At 42.5% G+C, this 22,716-nt stretch overlaps 1 protein-coding gene across 1 annotated transcript in view; it reads right to left on the reverse strand.

Annotated features, from left to right (window-relative positions):
* ush2a (Usher syndrome 2A (autosomal recessive, mild)) overlaps positions 1-22,716 on the reverse strand; it is a 1,196,697-nt gene that overhangs the window by 1,031,369 nt on the left and 142,612 nt on the right. Inside the window, exons 7-8 of the mRNA XM_041207243.1 lie at positions 9,981-10,202; positions 1,571-1,664 (exon numbers count right to left, since the gene is read on the reverse strand). Of these exons, the coding sequence (XP_041063177.1) occupies positions 1,571-1,664; positions 9,981-10,202 (316 nt within the window). The remainder of the gene's footprint in view (positions 1-1,570; positions 1,665-9,980; positions 10,203-22,716) is intronic.

Below are 22,716 nucleotides of genomic sequence, written 5' to 3' on the forward strand. Positions count from 1 at the left end.
GTACACAAAAAGCAGGACAAATCCAACCCGGCCAATTACCACCCTATCAGCCTACTCTCAATCATTAGTAAAGTAATGGACAGTGTCATCAACAGCGCTTTCAAGTGGCACTAGCTTAGCAATAACCTGCCCACTGATACCGAGTTTGGATTCTGCCACAGCCACTCAGCTTCTGACTTCATTACAGCCTTGGTTCAAACATGGACAAAAGGGCTGAACACCTGAGGTGAGGTGAGAGTGACTGCCCTTGACATCAAGGCATCATTTGACAAGAGTGTGGCATCAAGGAGCCCTAGCAAAACTGGAGTCAGTGGGAATCAGGGGGAAAACACTCCTCTGGTTGGAGTCATACCTAGCACAAAGGAAGATGGTTATGGTTCATGGAGGTCAGTCAATTCAGCTCTAGGATATCACTGCATGAGTTCCTCAGGGTAGTGTCCTTGGCCCAACCGTCTTCAGCTGCTTCATCAGTGACCTTTCTTTCGTCATAAGGTCAGAAGTGGGGATGTTCGCTGATGATTGCACAATGTTCAGCACCATTTGCAACTCCTCAGATACTGAAGCAGTCCATGTCCAAATGCAACAAGGCCTGGGCAATATCCAGGCTTGGGCTGACAAGTGGCAAGTAACATTTGCACCACACAAGTGCCAGGCAATGACCATCTCCAACAAGAGAGAATCTAACAGGTACCCCTTGATGTTCAATGGCATTACCATCACTGAATCCCCCACTATCAACATCCTAGAGGTTACCATTGACCAGGAACTGAACTGGACTAGCCATATAAATGCTGTGGCTACAAGAGAAGGTCAGAAGCTAGGAATCGTGCAACGAGTAACTCACTTCCTGACTCCCCAAAGCCTGTTCACCATCTACAAGGCACCAGTCAGGAGTGTGATGGAATACTCCCCGCTTGCCTGGATGAATGCAGCTCCCACAACACTCAAGAAGCTTGACACCATCCAGGACAAAGCAGCCTGCTTGACTGGCATCACAGTCACAAACATTCACTCCCTCCACCACTGACACACAGTAGCAACAGTGTGTAACATCTACAAGATGCACTGCAGGAATTCACCAAGTCTCCTTCAACCGCACCTTCAAACCCACGGCCACTACCATCTAGAAGGACAAGGGCAACAGATAGATGGGATCACCACCACGTGGAAGTTCCCCTCCAATCACTCACCACCCTGACTTGGAAATATATCGCTGTTCCTTCACAGTTGCAGGGTCAAAATCCTGGAATTTGCTCCCAAATAGCACTGTGGGTGTACCTACACCAATGGACTGCAGCGGTTCAAGAAGGCAGCTCACCACCACCTTCTCAAAAGCAACGAGGGGTGGGAATTACTTGCTGGTCCAGGCAGCGTGGCCCACATCCCATGAATGAATAACAAAAAATACAAATGCAACAGTTTTGATCACTTAAAGTCAGTTGTTCTGAAGAATACTTACTTATTTATTCTATGTGTACAGTATATAATATATTAAAGTGTGACTTTCAAGAATATCCACTCCAATCAACTAATGTAATTAATCAGTAATTCAGTCTCTATAGGGACTTACATTATCACCCTCTGTGTGGCTCCCCTGCATGCACATGCATTTGTATGGATTGGCTGTAATGTCACACTGATCAGCATGACCATGGCAGTTACACCTGCAGACAAGGGAGAAAAAAATTAAGTAACTGCCAAAACAATAAAGCATGCACATTGTTGTTTTATTTACAGACAATCTAAAATGTGCCTACAGTCACTATTCTGACAGTTAAAGCTTACTCAAGTGGCATAATTTCACAAGTCACAAGATAATTTCAGCTCATTGTACTTAACCATCTAGCACAGCTCTAGAATTCTCCCTCCTACTCCCTCCACCCCTTTCTTCCAGTATCCAGTTGGTGCTTAAATAATTCTAGGGCTTTTACCATTACTACACCATCTAGAAATCAATTTCATGTGATAATAACTCTTTGTACAAAAAAATTCCTGGATTGGACCGAATTTCAAATGGCCCACTGTGATTTAATTTGACAGGTTTACCTTTTCTATATTATTTATCATATTCTATACCTTTGTAAGATTACTTCCCTGATACCCATTTTCAAGCTTCTCCAGTCTTTCCTCTTATCACAGACCTCCAAGACCAGTCTGTAGCTCTTTGTGTTGTCTCCAATGCTTAAATGTCCCCTTATATCTCGGTGACCAGAACTGGCCACTAACTTCCTGTGGCTTAGCTCACAGGCAGTCTGAGGTTGGAGTTGTGATTATGAGATATTTATGGATGAGGAAGACCATGAAGTTTATCTTAGTTTAGACTTTCACAAAGACATTAAAGATCCCCAATTGCAGCACCAATAGTTTCTTAAATGATTCTGCATACTTTATCTGAGAATCTGAAACATGTTACCTGAGACAGGTGGTGGACTCAGATTCCATAGAAACTTTCAAAAGTTAATTGGGCATTTAATTGAAGGGGGCTAATTCTCAGAATTATAGGGAAAAAGGCATGGGTGTTGAACCAAATTGGACAGCTCATTTTAAGAGCTGGCACAGACATGATGGTCTGAATGTCCTCCTTCTATGTTGTTTCTAAGATTCAATAATCCATGTATTGATCATGCATAGACCAGAATTTTACAGTACCACCTAGAGTGGTCTGGCAGGCAGAAGGCAGCATATATTCAGGTGGGACAGGGTGTTTGGTGGGGGCGGTGGAGGGGCCATGCCCATTGCCTACCCGCCTATGCTGGTATTTTACCAGCCCACCTTTGAGCCAATTCAGGCCATTAATTGGCCAGATAATGGCTACTTAAGGGCCTCTTCCCGCAACCACTGTAATTTTACCAGCAGCAGGGATGTCCATGCCACATGGCGAGACCATCAGCTGAAAACCTAATTGTAGGCTGAAGGTGGTCTCTCCTGCTCAAGGCATCCTGTGCCTACTGAAGGGCTTCCCCAGCAGAAAGGGCCAACCCTGCTTGATCAATCACCCCACCCCCAAAATGGCCTTCCGACTGCTGCCCTTTCACTTCCTTTTCCCTCTGCTCCTATGTTGTGAAACCCCTGTGACTTCAGCAGAGGTGAAAACAATCTCAGGTCCCTGTGCTGAGTGCTGAGATACCCTTGGCCACTGTCCTTGCAGGTCACAGCAGGGCTAAGGTATCTGTCATCTGATATAAGGTGTGAGACAGGTTGGCACTGATTGTGCACAGTCGTGGTCAAAGCGTGCATGGGCACACTTGATTGCAGTGTTTGATATTCTACAGAGCTGGTCACTTTAATCAGGGAACACATCATTGCAATGTTCAGCTACATCAACTCACTCATGCTTGAGATGGACTTCTTTTCCTCTGTAATCATGGTTAGTGTGTTTGGAAGGTTTGTCAGTACATCACATATTCTGTGCTACTGCCTCAATTGGTCTCCAATGTACAACAGCTGTGTCCAGCTGAACTGAACTTCAAGAGGTCTGCAACCTCTCTATTGCTATCCCTACCACCACCAAGTACTCTTGCTCACTTGTGAAGTGAGAGTCAGCAGGTGAAAACCCAATTATCTGTCAAGCTGATTCTCCCGAAATTTGAGTATCTGAGCTGGGTCATTGTCTGTACTGAGTCCTGTGAAAGTGCACCTAGGAAGCAATCAGGTCCTGAGAGGAATCTGGTTCTCCCTCACCCCCAGTTCTATGCTCTCTTCTCTTGCCACAGAGGAAAGAATAAACCTAGGAGTAACTGCAATGAGATGTGTTCACCCAATGCATCCATTTCATTTGGTAAGGATGATTATCAGGGAGAGGAATGAAATTACATCAGGTTAAGAGTGAATAACAGTGGTGAATAGATAGATAAGGATTTGAGGAAGTGCACAAAAAAACAAAGGTTGGGTGTGTGTGCAAGGTATGTGGGTCTGGAGTGATGTGATAGAGCTTGATAAGACAGAATGAGAAGTAGGGATGATTCACACAACAGGATATACATGAATGCATTAACTGTACTCATCTTTCCTGATCTGGTTAGGTTATTAAAGCGTTTTCTGCACAGAATCCAGGATTGATGAACAATACTCCTACTGCTGACCTCCTGTATCACCTGCAGTCATGCCTTCTTCACAGAATCACAGAATGTTATAGCAAAGAAGGGCATTCAGCTTATCATGCCTGCGCTAGCTCTCTGAAAGAGCAATTTAGGGTCATTCCCTGCCCTCTCCCCATAGCCGGCATATTTGTCCTTTTCAATTACCTCTTGAATGCCTCGATTGAAACTGCCTCCACCACACTCTCAGGCAGTGCATTCCAGGTCCTAACCGCGCTCTGTTTAAAGAAGTTTTTCTTAATGCCGCCATTGCTTCTTTTGCCAGTGCTATTATGATTTCTTCCAGATTGATGCTCATTGTCATTCCATGATTTTCAGCTATCTCTTCTTTGTTCTTGGGTTTTCTGCATTCATAAGCCAGTTAAAGTATTGGTCCCACCTCACTTGGGTTTCATCTTCTTTCCCCAAGATTGTTCTGCATCCTTGATTGTATGTACATTTCCCACATATTTTGTTAATCTAACTCTAGCAGCTGCAATTCTGAAGATATCTTTTTGTCTCTCTTTGGTATCCAGACTTACATATTTATTCTATGGCCAGGGATCTTTCTCTAGCAACCACTTTCTTTACATTCCTTTTAGCCTTTTTGTACTGTTCGTTAATTCTCTTGAGCCCTGACTGTTTTTACTTCTTTAACAGTTCATTCTTTTCCTTGCATTTGTGTTTTCATTCCATCAGCAGGTTTCTTTTCCAGCCTCTCTCCTCCCTGATGATCTTTCACACAATTCTTCACCAGTTTTCCTAGTCAAATCTTCCACACTATCTGTCGTAACTTATTTCTCTTCGCTGTCTCTCCATCTGTCCGTCAAGTTTTTCCTTTGCTTGTGGATCTTTGAGCTTCCACCGCCTGGTGTTCTTTCTGCCTCATGTCTGCTGCCATTTTGTTTTCTTTCCAAAGGTCTGTCATTAATACTTTGTGTTGGATGGTCAGCGCCTCACTTAGACTTCACAGTTCTTTGTTTCCTTTGCATGTTCTTTTCTAACCATGATGTAGTCCAGCTGTAGTTCTCGGCCACCACTGTCGTAGGTTATCAGGTAGTTTCTGCATTTTTTGTACCAGGTGTTTAGTGCTACAAGTTGGTATGACACGGCAAACTTCAGAATCTTGACTTCTTCTGCATGTGCATGTCCAAAATTGTGTCCACCATGGGTAACCTTATATCCCACTCTTTCTTTCCCCACATGTATTTTTAGGTCACTTGCCACCAAAAGCCTGTCACTGCTTGGTATTGTTGGAATTGAGTTGCCCATCTGTTCACAGACCTCTTCATTCTTCTCTGCTCCACACTCACTCTGTGGTATTTAACAACTGGCCATGTTCCATATTTGGGTGTCAATTTCTAGCTTTACTTTGATGACGCTGACACTGATTCTTTCCACTGCCAGCACGATGTCCTTTATTTCCTCGCTTAGTACAACTCCAACACTGTTTGTTCTCCCATTTCTCTTGCAGTACCACCCATCCACTTTGTTTCCTGGTGACACAGATTATGATCAGGATGATCTAGCTCCACCACTCCACAGGTCGCACCATTAGTTTAAAAGTTTGATTCATTCATCAAAATGGCCAATCATTTACCTTCACTACTGTTAACCAGAATAAAAGAGACTTTAACTAGGCTTCTCCCAATAAGCAACAAACTTATTAGTTTATTATAAAACCAGTCTTGTTGAATACGAAGGCAAAGCTTGTTAACATACAGTGTGCAATATTAAAGTATACTAATTACTCTTTTGAGATACCCTAATATAGAGGAATTCTGCCAGATGGTGGAGTCGTTGAAACGGTATCCGGGTTATATGGTTGGTCTCTCAGCGCTGATCTGCAAAACAGTCAATGACTCTTGCACTGCTTTTCAGGAGGACTCAAGGAACACTTGCAGGTACTCTGTTCCAGCACACAGCAACTTAGGAGCAGCTTACATTCACTTCCAGCTGTAGACTGGCTCTGGACTGCAAAAAAGCTGCTCTCTTCCTTTCACAAGCTGTTGGTCCTTTCTCTTCTCAAAGCAAAACCAAAACCAACTTTTAAAATCAGTTTTTCCAGACATGGTTTTTCTTCAGAGCCATAAAGTACCATGTTACCCCTTTTGTACACAGTCCACCAAGATCAAGAGGTTTCCAGCTACTTTAAACCTGCTTAATTACCTTTTTTTGTAAAGGATGTTTTTTTTCTCCCAGGAACAGAATTCAGAGTCCCGCATTAACTCTTTAAGAGGAAGTGTCTTTTAAAACACGAATTTTTCCAGAATGCTCTTAATCCTTGATGATGAATCATTTTCTGTGATTACAATATTCATGACACCCATGATTTGTATTTATTTTCTCACCATCTGGCCAGTTACTTAATTGTTTCTTCATGTTAGGTTACTGACATTTACACTTGCTATTTTGAATTTGATCATCTTTTCACCTCTCCTTCAGATTTCTTCTTTAGCCACTGTTGTCCATTGGGTGGTAACCCAGTACATTGACTCAACTAATGATATTCTGTGACGCACTTTTTGAAACTGGCACTTTTTCACCACACCTTACAACCTATCTGGTAGGAACTTGGATTGCATATGCAGACTTTCAAATCTTGATGTTGCTGGACAACTGACCATTTAATTAAAAGGGTAAGGGTAATCTGTTCATGTTCTTGCACTACAGACAAACAAATGTAGAAGTCCAAAGCCAGTTCTAACACAATCAGTGGTGTTCTTCTATTTTATTGTTGAAGTTATCAATAGTGTATTATTTTTAGCTCATATTTTCTTAATGATAAGGCCCACACTGACAAATAGCTAACTAATAGCAGGAATATGAAGTACAGCAAGAAGTTTAGTAAGTAAAGTACAATATCTTCAGCCACACAGATTAGAACGCATCCTTCTCAGAATGCCTCAAGCTGACCATTTCCATTCTGGTAGCAAGTCGAAATGGTATGCAGTGACTCAACTAATGATTTTCTCTAATGGACTTTTTAGAACTGGCATTTGAATATTGATAAGAGAGACATGTTGCCAAAGCTTTTCATCTTGCACACATCAGGACAAGTGCAAGAATGACAAATTTCAAGCAATCACAACATTTTATACTGCAAGAGAAAAGGATGCTGATTGGTTAGCAAGTTGACTCTGATTGAATGAGACATTACTCTCGGCATGAAGCTACGGATGTTAGGTATGAGTTGTGATTGATAGAGATTGTTAGTAAGTGAGTGATAGAGATGTGGTGAATTGAGCAGTGTGAGAGTCTTTGTTAGAATATGGCATTTGAAGATGCATTCACTAACCCTGACCACTTATACAAGGCCATAGAACTTTCTGCCCCACTACAGCCAGGTACTTGGGACTAGACAGCTGGCAAGGGCCATGATGGCCATCTAGTTTGTCTGACTTATCAATGTTTGTCTGCAGGGCTTTCTGAACCCCTGAGAATAGAAGACATCTCTCCTCCTCTCCTACACCAAGGCTTCCAATGCAACACCTGGAACACTGTCTCTCCCTTTAAGAAGTGCAACTAACTTTAAATAGTTCAGACTAGCATGAAATGGTCTTAACTTTGCATCAGCTTCCCCACTGCAGCATGCAGCCATCAACAGTGCATTGCTGCAGGCCGCTATAATTTAAATTAGCATACAGCAAAAAAGTTTGTATGATGCCTGCATTGGAACTAACAGGTTGTGGGTTAATTGCACATAGCATCTCCATGCCTTCTTTCTGAGGCTATCCAATTTTTCCCCTAAGCTTTCTGTTTTATATTTATTTCATTCAGCAGTAAACTGCAACATTTTCTTGTGCCAGGTAATCAACAAGGACTTAACAGCATTTAACAATCACGTCCTTGCTCTTTTATTAATGACAACACAGATTTTCTGGACAGAATGGACAGAAAACTGTGAATCCTTTTTCTAAACCAGTTATCCACACTTTATAGAGCACTTATTTGTGATTGTTCCAATGAATATCTGGCAAAAGTATATCTGAGTTTTTACAACCCTGAAAGCCAAACATTTGTAGTTGCCTTTCTGAAGACGTAAAATGAGTAAACAAATTAAATAATGCATTATTTTTTACAGGCTGGGGCTTAATCTGCTGAGAAACAACCTCAGGAATGGAAAGTTAGCCAAAAAATTCACAGCAATTCCACAAAACAACTCCTAAAACAATTTGACAGTAGACCGTTGCCCCAGCTAAAAACTATATTGACACATGAATTACCACTAAGGCTTACAGGAAAGTCATGTAGAAATAGAGTCTCTGTCTGCCCTTTTTTTAAATATATTTTTTCACGGGATATGGGCGTCACTGGCAAGCACAACATTTGTTGCCCATCCCTAATTGCCCTTGAGAGGATGTTACAAGTGGCCTTCTTGAAATGCTGCAGTCCATGTGGTGTGGGTATGTCCGCAGTACTGTTAGGAAGGAAGTTCCAGGATTTTGACCCAGCGACAATGAAGGGATGGCGATATAGTTCCAAGTCAGAATGGTGTGTGGCTTGGAGGGGAACTTGCAGGTGACGGTATTGACATGCATCTGCTGCCCTTGTCCTTCTAGGTGGTAAAGGTTGCCAGTTTGGAAGATGCTGTCGAAGGGTCCTTGGTGAGTTATTGCTCTCTGATCATCAGAGTTCTGTTACTTTTGACCTATTTAGGCACCAAGCACATGAGCAGCACGGGAATAGCAGTCCAAGCCCAAGGTGCAGACCAGGATCATGAATCTGATAGGGTCAAAGATCTGAATTCTGTCTTTTGGAAGGTTTCATAGCAGTTCCATTTGTAATAGATCTGCAGGCACAGCTTAAGGATTCTTCTGGAGCAGATGAGAAAACTAACATAGACCCTGCCACCAACCACCATGCTCCCCACCACCCACCACCATACGCCATGCCTCCCTCTCCCCACAAACCTACCTGTCCACCTTGGCTTTTTGTGTTATAGTACCATGTAATTTCTTGCTACTTCTCAATACTAAACTGCAAAGGTGTTTGGTGAAAGATGGTCCACTGTACATACTTACAAAACATGCTAAACATGTTTGTTTGTTTTATGAACTGCTTAAAGGCAACTGAAATATAGTAACTCTGTGAATGTTCTGTACGCATTAATAAGTTAACATGTCTACTGGAGGATTATGTTTTCAAATAAATGCCATTATAAGGCTCTCTCAACCATGAACAATCTACACTGTACTGCTGAGATCTGCAGAAGATAACTCTTGCAGCAAGAGTTGTCACTGTTTCTCTTTTTCACAATTTCAATCACTTCCAGTTAATTCACAGAAGTGATGCATATAGTAAAAGATAATGGCATTGGTATGAGAGTTAAAACCTGCTTATACTTATTTTTGTCCTTGATAATAATGATCAGTGATACTGAAGTGGTTTCGATAATATTCCACCTAATGTAAATAGTTCTGAATGCAGCTTACTGCATGAATATTTCTGTTACATTGACATTCGTATGTAGTGCATCAGTTCCATATTTCAGCTATATACGACAGGTGCTCTCCAAGCTCAATAATTTATTTTTCTTTTCACACTATATCAAAAATAAATGATTAATAAAGGACCACACAATAAAAGGGAAAACTCCACAAGCACTAAAGGACAGCCAAAAGAATCAAATAAAAATAAAGCTGTATCTCATTATAATTGAAATATATTACAGAACTGACCGGTACATATTTTAAATAACAACTCTAACATAAATATAATCTGAAGACGTATAAAAGTGGAAGAATATTTCAACTGGAAGGTAAATGTTACTCAACTAGCCATGATAAATTTGGAAATATCCTCCACTGATCATCTGAGGCAGAAAACATCCGCCTGGTTAACATGACATATTCAAGACAAGCATTTGAATAATAATTTCTTAAATACTTAATAAAACCTTACCTTCCACTTATAGTGATTTCATTCACTCCATAATATCTGTGTCTGAAGTTCACTGATGTTTCCCTGGTATAGTATTGACCTCTCAGGTGAATTCTTACATGAGTAGACTTGACAAATTGTTGAAGAGCTGGCGTATTGTAAAAGACATTGTACCCAGGACGTCTGTTTGGTTCAGAAGTCAATATACTGAAAGTCACATTTCCATCTGAGTATGGAATGGTGCTGGTTAAAAATAAATGAATTTAAAAGAAAAAAAGTATTAATTCACACCTGAACAGAATGAAAATGGTTTCCCCAGTGGACAAACAAAAATTTACTTGCAGCCTCTAGTTTGTATGAGTCATTCCATGTACCTGTTAATCTTTTATTTCCCAGAGATAAAGAGGTCCAAATGCAACTTCTTTCAATTGTTTCAAGACCATTGTAATTTCTGCTCTTTGATTGGCCAATTAGACATCATTACAGCTACATTCGTGATTGTGCCAGTTTTCACTGTATTACTCTCATGACCTTAGCAAAACCTATTCAAACTCATTGTTGAGTGACAGAAATCCATCCACTAAAATGGGCCGCTACCACTTCTAATAATTATGCTTTTATAAAAACATGGGAAAAATTACTAAACAATAAATAGACTATTGCAAAGCAGCAGTATTAATTAGAAACTCACCCACTATTCTGGAATGAGGTCAGGAGTATTTTAACTCCCAGGCCTCATTTAAACGCTACAGGCTAACTTCTCAATGTACTGGGTGGAGAGTCGGTAGGATGTGTGAGAAAATCTGGTTGAACCTTGGGCATTGAGCTCCTCGAGTCTGTAATTCTATATACCCAACTTCGCCCCTTATCATTTAATACCTTTGGTTAACTGAAATGCAGCACTCTCAGATTTAAAATTAGCAAGTGACCCAGCATCAACTGCCATTTGCTGAAGAGGGTTCCAAACTTCTACCATGCTTTGTGTGTAAAAGTGTCACCTCATTTCATTTTTGAAAGGTCTGGTTCTAATGCTTAAACTATTCTCCCTTGTTTAGATTTCCCAATCAGCACAAATAGTTTCTTGCTAATTATTAATATCTTGAAAACTTTGATCAAATCATCCTTTAACCTTCTAAAAATTAGGAATTAGAAGATTTGCATTTATACAGCTCCTTTCATGACTACCAAACATCTCAAAGCACTTTATTGTACAACCAATGAAGCATTTTTGACATGTAGAATGATAATGTTTTTTGTAATGTTGGTACAGGGATAAATATTTGTCTAGGGCACCAGGGTTAACTCCCCTGCTCTTCTTCAAAATAGCACCAAGGGATCATGTACATCTACCTGAGCAGGCAGGCAGAGCCTTGGTTTAACACCTCATCCAAAAGACAGCAACTCTGACAGTGCAGTACTCCCTTAGTACCATTTAATATTTTAGTCAGCTGTTCACAGAATTCAATCAGATCATGAGATATGACCTATCCTTTACAAACTTATGCTGGCTCCCTCTGATTTGTTGAAAAATTTCAAGGTATTCTATACTTCATCCTTAATTACAGACTCTAGTAATTTCCTGACAACGTATGTTCTCTCTCTTATCTTGCTTAAATAGCAGCATCACGGTAAATTTCCAATCTAAAGGTACAGCTCCTGAATCAATACAACTTTAGAAGATTATAGTTAGGACATCTGCAATGTTTTCACTTACTTCCTTTTAAATCCTCAGATGAAACCATCTGGTTCTGGGAATTTGTTACTCTTTCATGTCATTATTTTCTTAATTACTGATAATCTGCTTATGTTAATTTTGGTGAGTCCCTGATCCTGATTCAATATTAGTTTCTTTAGGGTGTCCGGCATGTCCCCTTCCTCCACTGTAATTATTGATGCAAGGTAATTATTCAAAATGCCCACCATTTCCTTGTTTTCATTTACATCATCATTGTAAGTTTTAATGGGGCCTAATTTGCTCTTAACCACCCTTCTTTTCCTAAATATAATTTTTTTGATATCTGTGGCAAATTTCTTTCCATTCTATTTTTTTGCAGTTCTTAACCTATGTTTTGTTGCCCTTTGCTGTTCTTCGTATCTCTCCCATTCACTTGGATCTGTGCTATTTCTTACATTTTTGAATGTCTTTTCTTTTATCCAGTCCCTTATCTAATTTGTCATCCATGGCTTTTATTGTGGCAAATAGAGCTTTTGCCCCTTAGGGATTTAAGCTGGATCTTTATCACCTTAAATTCTTATTTGAACTCCTCCCATGAATCTTCTGTCACTTTACCTATCAACAGATTTTCTCAGTTTACTATAGGTTCGATTTTAACTCTGTGCAAGTGGGTGGATTTTAGATGGGTTAAAATCAGGCCCTGTGGATAAGTTTTGTCTCAACCTGTGGAAGTCAGCCTTATCTATATCTAGAATCTTAGTAACTGTTTCACCTTTCTCCCTTTCAAACACAATGTTGAACTCAATCATATTCCTTTATGGTTTTATTAGATAAATGTTTATGCATTGTTGGATTGTTAACTAAATTTGGCTCATTGCTCATTATTAAAACTAATATGGCATGTTCCTTTTTTTTCTGTCCTGGACACAAGAAATTTGCTGCTTTTCTGACTTGAGCTCGTATGCTTATCTTAATCTATGTGGAAATTAAAATTCCCCATTAAAACCGTGCTGCCTTGACCACTTGCTTGTCTAATCTCTGTACTAATACACATGAAAAGGAGCCTTCCTGCAGAAATCCTGCAATTGGTTGGGCAGGAAGTGGGCATGTCTATTGTAGAGGAGGCCTTAAACTTTTCTCATGAAGTCCAGTGATTTCCTCTTCTGGCCTTGATCATTTACGCCACTGGTCTCGCCTGGCAGAAAATTCACTGCCATTTCCCGCTCAGACAGCCAAGTGAAAACCGCAGTCAGGTCCTGATGAAGTGTAAAAGGGCTCATAAAGGAATGAAAAAGGACTCTGCCAATATTGGTTGCATAGTCTGCTCAGTTCTACTGATTCAAATCACACAAGGTCCTAGCAGGTCCAGGGCAGAGAGAGTCACTTGAGCAATTTTAACTGCCCACCAGCCAAGCCCCTTCTCGACAGGCTGAGTTAAAATCATCCCGTGAATTTCTTTATCCAATCTCAGAGACAGAAAATGTTGCTGCAGTACAGCTCCTGCTCTTTGACTGACAGAAATTAACACTCTAGAATGTTTATCTCAAGCTCTAACATCAAATCAGGCACTGATAACATAGTCCTGTTACAAAGGCATTGCAACTGTGACTCCTTGGGCAATATGCCACTGTAGCACAGAGAGCTGAATTCACACTAAAGAAAAGCCATCATCACTTCCTTGTATAATGTGATTTAAATGCCAGCAGCAATTTAAATGCCAGCAGCAACCATAAATAATCAAAGACATTTTGCCATGGGGGAAAAAATAAGCAGAAATGCGAAATGGAGGATTATCTAGCAAAGCCAACTAAAGCCTGGAGCAAAATGCAACAAAGGGGGAAATGAAAACTGAAAAAAAAATTCAACAGAAACCACTTTAAAAAGTACTTCTGAATCTGCCAGGCGCAAGGTACAGCAACTCAGCATGCACCTTATTTTTAATGTGGGAGGTGGTGGTGGAACCTCATCGTAATGTGTGAAATTTGGTATGGGGTACTTTAGTAAGTTATTTAAATCTTGAAAAGAGACTACAGATGCCAGCAGCACAACCCTTCCTTTTTGCTCCAAATCATCTGTTGAAAATCAAGCACCTTGTGAATTAGTCACATGACTGATACTCAAACTGACACCAGCTTAGAAAAAAGCATGTGCAAGAGCACAACCATTAAGCACAGTTACCAAATGATACCACCCAGAGAATGGAGAGGATCCAAATTTAGATTTATCCCATACTTGATGAGTTCCACAAAAACATGCAAAGGTGTGTAGAACACTCACCTTTGCCTTGTTCCAGCTACCAGCAGATTTCTTTCTAATTTGCAACCTGACGAAAAGAACCTGAGTAACAGTATTGAGTGGGTCAATAACATCCCCTGTGCTTTATACTGCAGGGTGGCCTTTTCGGCTCCAAGATTGTGAGATCCTTGTCAATCAGATTTCCAGTATCTGCAATACTTTACTCTGATGCACAGAAGATAGAGACTAAGTGAATGCCCAAGGCTGATTCACTGATATTTGCATGCACCATGGCATAATTTAATTTATAAATTTGGCTTGGAATATTTATTTTATGGTGGATTTTACTTTTTTGCATTGCAGCCAAGTAGACACTGTGATGGCCAGTGACAGAAGATAAGGTGTGGTGAATGGGGATTTGGGGTTGTGCTAGCTGGTATTGAGGTTGAATGAGTTGTTCATGGCAAACTGGCCAGCAATGGGGTATCTATCTTGCCTCTTTCCTTCCTTTCCCTCTTCTTCCTCCTCAGCTGCTCACTATATAGCTGGTGGCAAGTTTGAACTGCACACAACAGACCACCACACATCTTAATACCCACTGTGCTGAGTACTAGCAGCCTCCTCCTGAGCAGTCCAAGCAGCAGAAGCATTGTTTCAACATTCCAATAATCAGCTCTATTACATTGTGTGGGGTAGCATGGCTCTCACCATATGCATGCTACACACATGTGCATGCATTATGCACTGGAGTTATAAGCCATAAGAACATAAGAAATAGGAGCAGGAGTAGGCCATTTGGCCCCTCAAGCCTGCCCCGCCATTCAATAAGATCGTGGCGATCTGTCCCAGGCCACAACTGCTCTTTCGTGCCAGCTCCTCATAGCCCTCATCTCCCTGATACTTCAAAAATCTATCTACCTCCTCTTTAAATACCTTCAGTGACCTAGCCTCCACAACACTCTGGGGTACGGAATTCCAGACATTCACTACCATCTGAGATAAGAGATTCCTTCGCATGTCAGTTTTAAATGAGTGTCCCCTTATTCTGTAACTATGGGCAGAATTTTGCCGTCGGCGAGCAGGGGATGGGGCCCGCTCGCCGATGCGTAAAATGATGTGGGATGATGTCGGGCAGAACCCCCGACGTCACCCCGCCCCATTTAAATTTTCAGGAAGGCAGGGGAGCAGCAAAATCAGCTGTGGGCCCGCTGACCTGTCAATGGCCAATTGAGGCCATTGACAGGATCATTTAAACAATTAAAGGACCTGCCCGTCCAACCTTAAGATTGGCGGGCAGGCCAGGAGTCCTGGCGGCAAATAGAAAAAATATGAAACCTCATCCAGCGGCAGGATGAGGTTTCATGCAGGGTTTTAAACATTTTAATAAAGTTATTCTGTAAATTATGAACATGTCACATGAGGGGGATATGTTAGGGAAATTTTTTTTTTCTATTTTTAATATTTTTCAAAGTGGAAGCGATCTCCCTGAGGCTGCACTTAGCCTCAGGGAGATGTGCGCTCTTTCGTGCGCATGGGCAAAAGAGCACACTCTCGCTTTTAAGGAATCCCACCCACCTGCACAGGAAGCACACTTCCCGCCGGACGTCACGCTGGGCAGACCTTAACTGGCCCACCCATGTAAAATGGTGATGCGGCCTGCTTTGCTGGCAGGGATCAGCCCCCAACCCACTGGAGATTGGGTCAGGCCTGCCTGAAAATTCTGCCCTATGTCCCCTGGTTTGAAATTCCCCCACGAGTGGAAGATCTTCTCAACGTCCAGCCTGTCAAGCCCCCTCAGGATCTTGTATATTTCAATAGGATCACCCCTCATACTTCTAAGCTCTAAAGAATAAAGGCCTAATCTACTTAGCCATTCTTGATAAGTCAACCCCTTCAGTCCTGTGAATCTCTTTTGAACTGCCTCCAATGCCAGTATATCCTACTGTAAATACGGGAACCAAAACTGTACACACTACTCCAGATGCGACTTCACCCACACCCTGTTACAAGACCTCCCTATTTTTAAACTCCAACCCCCTAGCAATACAGGCCAAAGTTCCATATGTCTTCTTAATTACTTGCTGCACCTGCATGCTAACGTTTTGTGTTTCATGTACAAGGACATCCAGATCCCTTTGTGCTGCACTTTTTTGGAGTCTCTCTCCATTTAAATAATAGTCTGCCTTTCGATTCTTCCTACCAAAGGGCATGACCTCACACTTTCCTACATTAAACTCCATCTGCCAAGTTTTTTCCCACTGACTTAACCAATATATATCCCTTGCAAATGTCTTATGTCCTCATTACAACATGTCCTCCCACCTATTTTTGTATCGTCAGCAAATTTGGATACATTACACTCTGCCCCCTCCTCCAAGTCATGAATATAGAAAGTAAATAATTGAGGCCGTAGGACTCATTCTTATGGTATTCCTGTAGTTATGTCTTTCCAGCCTGAAAAAGACCCATTAATCCCAATTCTCTGTCTTCTGTGTGTTAACCAATCCTCAATCCATGCTAATACATTATCCCCAATACCATGAGCTCCTATCTTGTGTATAACTTTTTACGTGGCACCTTATTAACGCAATAGGAATCCAAATACATTACATCCACCAGTTCTCCTTTATCAACCATGCTTGTTATATCCTCAAAGAACTCCAGCAAATTTGTCAAACATGGGGCAGAATTTTCCCCCTGGGGGGGAGGTTGATGGGCGGGTGTGCTTCCGATCGACGCTTCTGATCGGAGGCACACCGCCATTTTACGTGGGCGGTACAATTAAGGACCGCTCAGCGGGACATCCGCACAGAAGTGCTATGCACTCCCCGTGCAGATGGGGGAATCCCAAAATCGAGAGTGTGCTCTTTGGCAAATGCGCACGAAAGAGCGCATTTATCTCCCTGAGGCTAAGTGCTGCCTCAGGGAGATCGGCTGTACATGTAAAAAAGACAAAAATAGAAAAATAAAATTTCCCTTACATGTCCCCTCATGTTACAATGTCACATGAATTGGGACATGTCCATAATTTTTACAAAATCTTTATTAAAATTTTTTAAAAGCCTACACGAAACCTCATCCCGCCCATGGATGAGGTTTCATGTGTTTTCTAGTTCCCGCCGGGGCCCCTGGTCTTAAGGTTGGACAGGCAGGTTTTTTAATTACTTAACTGACCATGTCAATGGCCTCAATTTGCCATTGACAGGTCGGCAGGCGCACAGCTGATTTGTCTGCGCCCCCGCCTTCCAGAAAATTTAAATCATGCGCGGTGACAGCGGGAGTTCCCCCCAACGTCACTGCACATCATTTTACGCATCGGCATGCAGGCCCCGCCCCCGCTCGCCGACTCATAAAATTCTGCCCATGATTTCCCATTCATAAAACCATGTTGACTCATGTTGGCCAGGGGCTGCAGCTGAATTGTTGACACAGGCAAAAGCAACTTTTGACCTGAAGTAACCTGAGTCCAGTTGCTGGCCTGAGTAACTTTTGAAACCTGACTCCAGTCACTAGGTTTGAACTGGCTGGAACCAGTGGGCGGTCTTGACTGTAATGAGGTGGGATTAATAAGAGATATCATAGTTAAGAGATATCATAGGGGGTACCAGTCACAATATGATAGAATTTCATATTCAGCTTGAGGGCGAGCAACTCGGGTCTCAAACAAGTGCCCTCAACTTAAAAAGGACAATTACAGCAGTATGAAGAAAGAGTTGTCTAAAGCGGGCTGGATGTCTTGAAGACAAAGGAAATGTGATGAGTCCTTATTTAGAAAAGGGGGAACAAGGTGACCCTGCAAGTCTTGGAACAGAGCCAATGGAGAAGATGCCACAGATCAGGCAAGCAGGCCTAAACCAACAGGAAGAGAGACAGCACAGCTTGAAGAGATACGATTCAGTATAATACTGAGAGGATTTCAGGCATGGGGCAGCAAGACTCCAGAGACCAACCATCACAGAAGCGGAAGAACCTACGTCAGCAACGTAGAGACGCAAGAGAGAGAGACTGTAATGCCTGGCCAGCGTCAGCTCTCCTTTTCGGGTATTAGCTTTTATATTCTGTGACCACTCAGGGAGTGTCAGAGAAACCTAGTGGGTGTGCGTTTAGATCCTAGTTTTGGGTATAAAACTGTATAACCTGCTGTAAACTGCATGTCTATATTTAACCGGATATATAAGCTATATGTAGATGATCTAACGACGTGAATAAAGCAAATTTAGAGTTAAGAGAGAATTGACTCTTCTCCTCTGTGTACTAAGCCAATAACCGTTACCAGTGATCTCCGGCAACACTCTGTTTGATTGCATTAAGCTTTTCTAAAGGTCCTGATATCTCTTCCTTAATAATGGACTCTAGCATTTTCCCAACGACAGATGTTAGGCTGATTGGCCTATAGTTTCCTGCTTTTTATCTCCCTCCCTTCTTGAACATTTGCGGTTTTACAATCCGCTGGGACCCTTCTGGAATCCAGTGAGTTCTGGAATATTTCGGCCAATGCCTCCACTATCTCTGCAGCCACTTTCTTTAAAACCCTTGGATGCGGGCCATCAGGTCCTGGTGACTTGTCTGCCTTTAGTCCCATTAGTTTGTTAAATACTTTGTCCCTCATCTTGCTAGAGACTGTTACAAGATCTTCCCTCCCACTGGCTCCTTGCTTATCTGATATCTTTGGGATGTTTATAATATCCTCCACTGTGAACCACCACAAAATATTGGTTTAAATTATCTGCCATTTTCCTGGTTCCCGTTACCAATTCTCTAGTAGCATTCGCCAAGGGCCCCATGCTTACTTTAGCCACTCTTTTTATATACCTGTAGAAGCTCTTGCTGTTTGTTTTTGTAGTTCTTTCCAATTTACTTTCATAATCAATTTTCTCCCTCTGTAGTAGCTTTTTATTCATCCACTGCTGGTTCCTAAAAAGTTCCCATTCCTCTGGCCTACCATTATATTTCTCCGCTTTGTATGCCTTAGTTTTTGATTAGATACTCTCCTTGACCACCTTTGTTAACCACAAGTGGTTCATCCTTCTTTTTGACCGAGATAAATTTTTGCTGAACATTATGAAATATCTGCTTAAATGTCTGCCACTGCTAATCCACTGACCTTCCCCTTAGTCTATTTTCCCACCCCGCTTTAGATAACTCTTTCTTCCTACTGCTGTAATTGTCCTTTTTAAGTTGAGGGCACTTGTTTGAGACCCGAGTTGCTCACCCTCAAGCTGAATATGAAATTCTATCATGTTGTCACTGCTACCCCCTATGATATCTCTTAACTATGATATCTCTTATTAATCCCACCTCATTACATATTACCAGATCTAAAATAGCCTGTTCCCCGTAGGTTCTGCAATGTATTGTTCTAAGAAACAATCCTTGATTCACTTCACAAATTTGTCTTCCATGTTACCCCTGCCAATCTGATTTGTCCAGTCAATATGCAGATTAAAATCACCCATGATAATTGTAGCGCCCTTCTTACCCAGCTCCATTATTTCCCAATTTATACTTTGGCCTACAGTGAGGCAACTCTTTGGAGGCCTATAGATGACTCCGACCCGTGACTTCATTCCGTTGCTGTTCCTTATTTCCACCCAAACTTATTCACGATCTATTGCACCTATATCCCTACTCATCACAGCACTGATACTTTCCTTTATTAGCAAAGCCACTCCGCTCCTTTTCCTTTTGCCTATTTTTCCGGAATGTTGAGTTCCCAGTCTTGGTCACCCTGCAACCAAGTCTCTATAATAGGTATCAAGTCATATTCATTTATTTTTACTTGTGCAGTCAACTCATCTATCTTATTACCAATGCTGCGTGCATTCAGACAAAGAGCCTTAAGCTTTGACTTTTGACCATTATTGCTCATTCTGGTTCTGATTCCTGCTGCACTCTTCTGTTTATATTTTCTGCCCTTCCCTGTCACACATTTATCGGTCACCTCTTCACTACCCTGCACCTTTGCTCTCTTGTGTCTTTTTGATTTTTTAAACTTCCCTTCAATTGAACCCTCCTCCCCACTAATTAGTTTAAAGTCCTATCTACAACCCTAGTTATACAATGAAGCCTGTCCCAACGGAACAACTTTCTCCTTCCCCATTATTGGTGTCACTGCCCCATGAATTGGAACCCAATACTCCCACACCAACCTTTGAGCCACGCATTTACCGCTCTCTTATTTACCCTACGCCAATTTACACGTGGCTCAGGTAGTAATCCAGTTATTATTATCTTTGAGGTTCTGCTTCTTAATTTAGCCCCGAGCTGCTCACAGTCCCTCAGCAGAACCGTTTTTCTGGTCCTACCTATGTCACTGGTATCTACATGGCCACAACAAGTGGATCCTTCCCTCCCACTCCAAGTTCCTCACCAGCTTATTAGAGATGTCCTTAACCTTGGCACCAGGTAGGCAACACAGCCTTCAGGACTCTATCTTTGCTGCAGAGAACGGTATCTATTCCCCTAAATATGCTATCCCCTATTACTACTACATTTCTCTTTTCTCCTCCCAACTTGAATGTGGCTCTGTACCATGGTGCTGTAGTCAGCTCGTTCATCCTCCCTGCAGTCTGTGCCCTCATCCACACGCGGAGCAAGAACCTCGTACCTTGGACAAGAGCACTAGCTGAGGCTCCTCCAAAGCTAAATTCTGGATCCCCATACCTGCCTCACTCGCAGTCACATCCTCCTGTCCCTGACTGTGTTCCAAATTTGATGTTATTAATCTAAGGGGTATGACTGCCTCCTGAAACGCACTGTCTAGGTAACCCTCCCCCTTCCTGATGTGTTGCAGTATCCACAGCTCGGAATCCAGCTCATCAGCTCTGAGCCAAAATTCCTCGAACAGCCAACACTTGCTGCAGATGTGGTCACCATGAATTGCACCGGCTTCCACCAGACTCCACATACTGCAGCTGCAACAACACATCGCCTGCTCAGCCATCTCTATTCTATTTAATTAATTAATTTGGATGTTAAATATTTTATGTGAATTTCTTAACTGTCCTTGTCAGCTGTAATATCGTCTCCTGATTTAAACCACTTGGTACACCAAAAGAGACACAGAAGAGATACCCACCAATCACGTACCTGTTTTCCTTTGACGTCACACGTTGGGTCTAACGGGTAGAAACAGGTCCTCCTCTCGCACTGTCCTCTAAGTGCTGCTGACTGCCTGCCCACGGTTCTCCTCTTGCACTCACCTCTACGTGCTGCTGACTGCCTGGCTTGGGGTCCTCCTCTCAAACTCTCCAGTCCTCCTCCATGTCATCAAAGGATAGCCCATGTCACCCAGTAGCCACACTTTGGTTTGTTGTGGAGGCTCAAATGTGTATAGAATGCCATAGAATAAAGGCATTATGAATGCTGCTGGGAATTGACCTGCATGATACACTGTGGATGGCTGAACATCTATTGGAGGTTGAATGAGTGGAATCCCTTTCGTCTGCTGTACATCTCAGTTGACAAGTAGAGCTCATGAAGTGATATGCTCATAGTAAGTGGCACCCATGAGGCAGCCTCGCAAAACCATGTGCTTACCTTGTCCACTTCTTTCTGGCCAGAGAGAATGAAATACATTCAGTTCTTTTAGAATTTGGATCCCCAATGATGATCTTTATGCATGAGTGCATGGTAAACCACTAAATGTTGTATATATATCACCTGCTTCAGCTTGAAAAGAGCCTGACACAAAAACGTTTGTGGCCACAATCACCTTCATAATCAGTGGCAATGCCATCCTAGGCCTATTCTAAGGCTGCAGCTGGGGCAGATTTCAGTGAAGGCAAAAGTATGATACATGTCCTTTTCCATCGTCCTAAGAGAGGACAGCAGATTTGTTCTACTGCTCCTCCAGAACATTGCCTCAGCAATTCCAGTACAATCCCAGAGGACTGCTTTGATTATGCAGGCCCTTTTGAACATTGGTATCCACAGCCATGATGACCCGGCACTATAGGAGCAGCTTCCACCGCAGTATCCAGATGCTTCTGTTGTAATGGGAGCTGAGACATCACACTCTTAATCATGGTTTGGTCAGCCAGTGTGCTAAATAGAGTCGGCCCACCAGTTCATGCTAGAATGGATTGGCTCCAAGCTCTGTGCAAAGCCCTGTGTCAAGTTGGTGCTGGAGTCCTCCATGCTGCTCTTGACACTGCATACAGGGGCTAGAATTTTACAGACCCCATAGGAGGGGTGCATTTTTAAAATTCCCTGGGTGGCCCTCCCAGCCGCCGCTGACCTGACCATAATTTTATGTGATGGTGGGGGGGGGTGGCAGGTCATCAATTTTGAGGCTGACAGGAGGGATTCAGAGATGCCCAGATTGAAAAAACAGTAAAAACTGGGAAATAAGAATACTGGTCTGAACTGTTTTTTCCTTCTAGGTGGGAGGGCAAGGCTCAGCAGGTCACCCTGCTCGGGCCTCAGGCAGGAAGGGGACGGTGGGGGGCATCGCCTCCTTCTAGGGCACCCTGTGCACATTCTCCAAGGTCTGTGCCCTGTGCCCCCCCCTCCACCATGGGTGCTCCCACTAATTCACCCAGCCTCTCCATCAAGAACCCTCGCCATCCTTCTCCAGGACCTCACCTCACTTTTCGTACCACGAGAACCCCCCGGCCCGAGTGAGGGGCGGAAGACCTGTCTCCAGCCAATTAACAGTCTTCAGAATGATAACTGTGGGGCTGCCATGATCAGTGATCCCCTGCCAAATCTTCAGCTGGCAGGGTAGGAAACCCCTGCCATCCAAAACTAAACAGCCCAGATTTTTCTGGCAGGTCTGCCAGTGCGCCAACATTATGCAGATCTATCAGCCTTCTGCTGCAACTTCAGAGTCACCTGCAGCAGAAG

The sequence above is a fragment of the Carcharodon carcharias genome, chromosome 2, assembly GCF_017639515.1.
Source record: "Carcharodon carcharias isolate sCarCar2 chromosome 2, sCarCar2.pri, whole genome shotgun sequence".
In the NCBI taxonomy this organism is placed as follows: Eukaryota; Metazoa; Chordata; class Chondrichthyes; order Lamniformes; family Lamnidae; genus Carcharodon; species Carcharodon carcharias.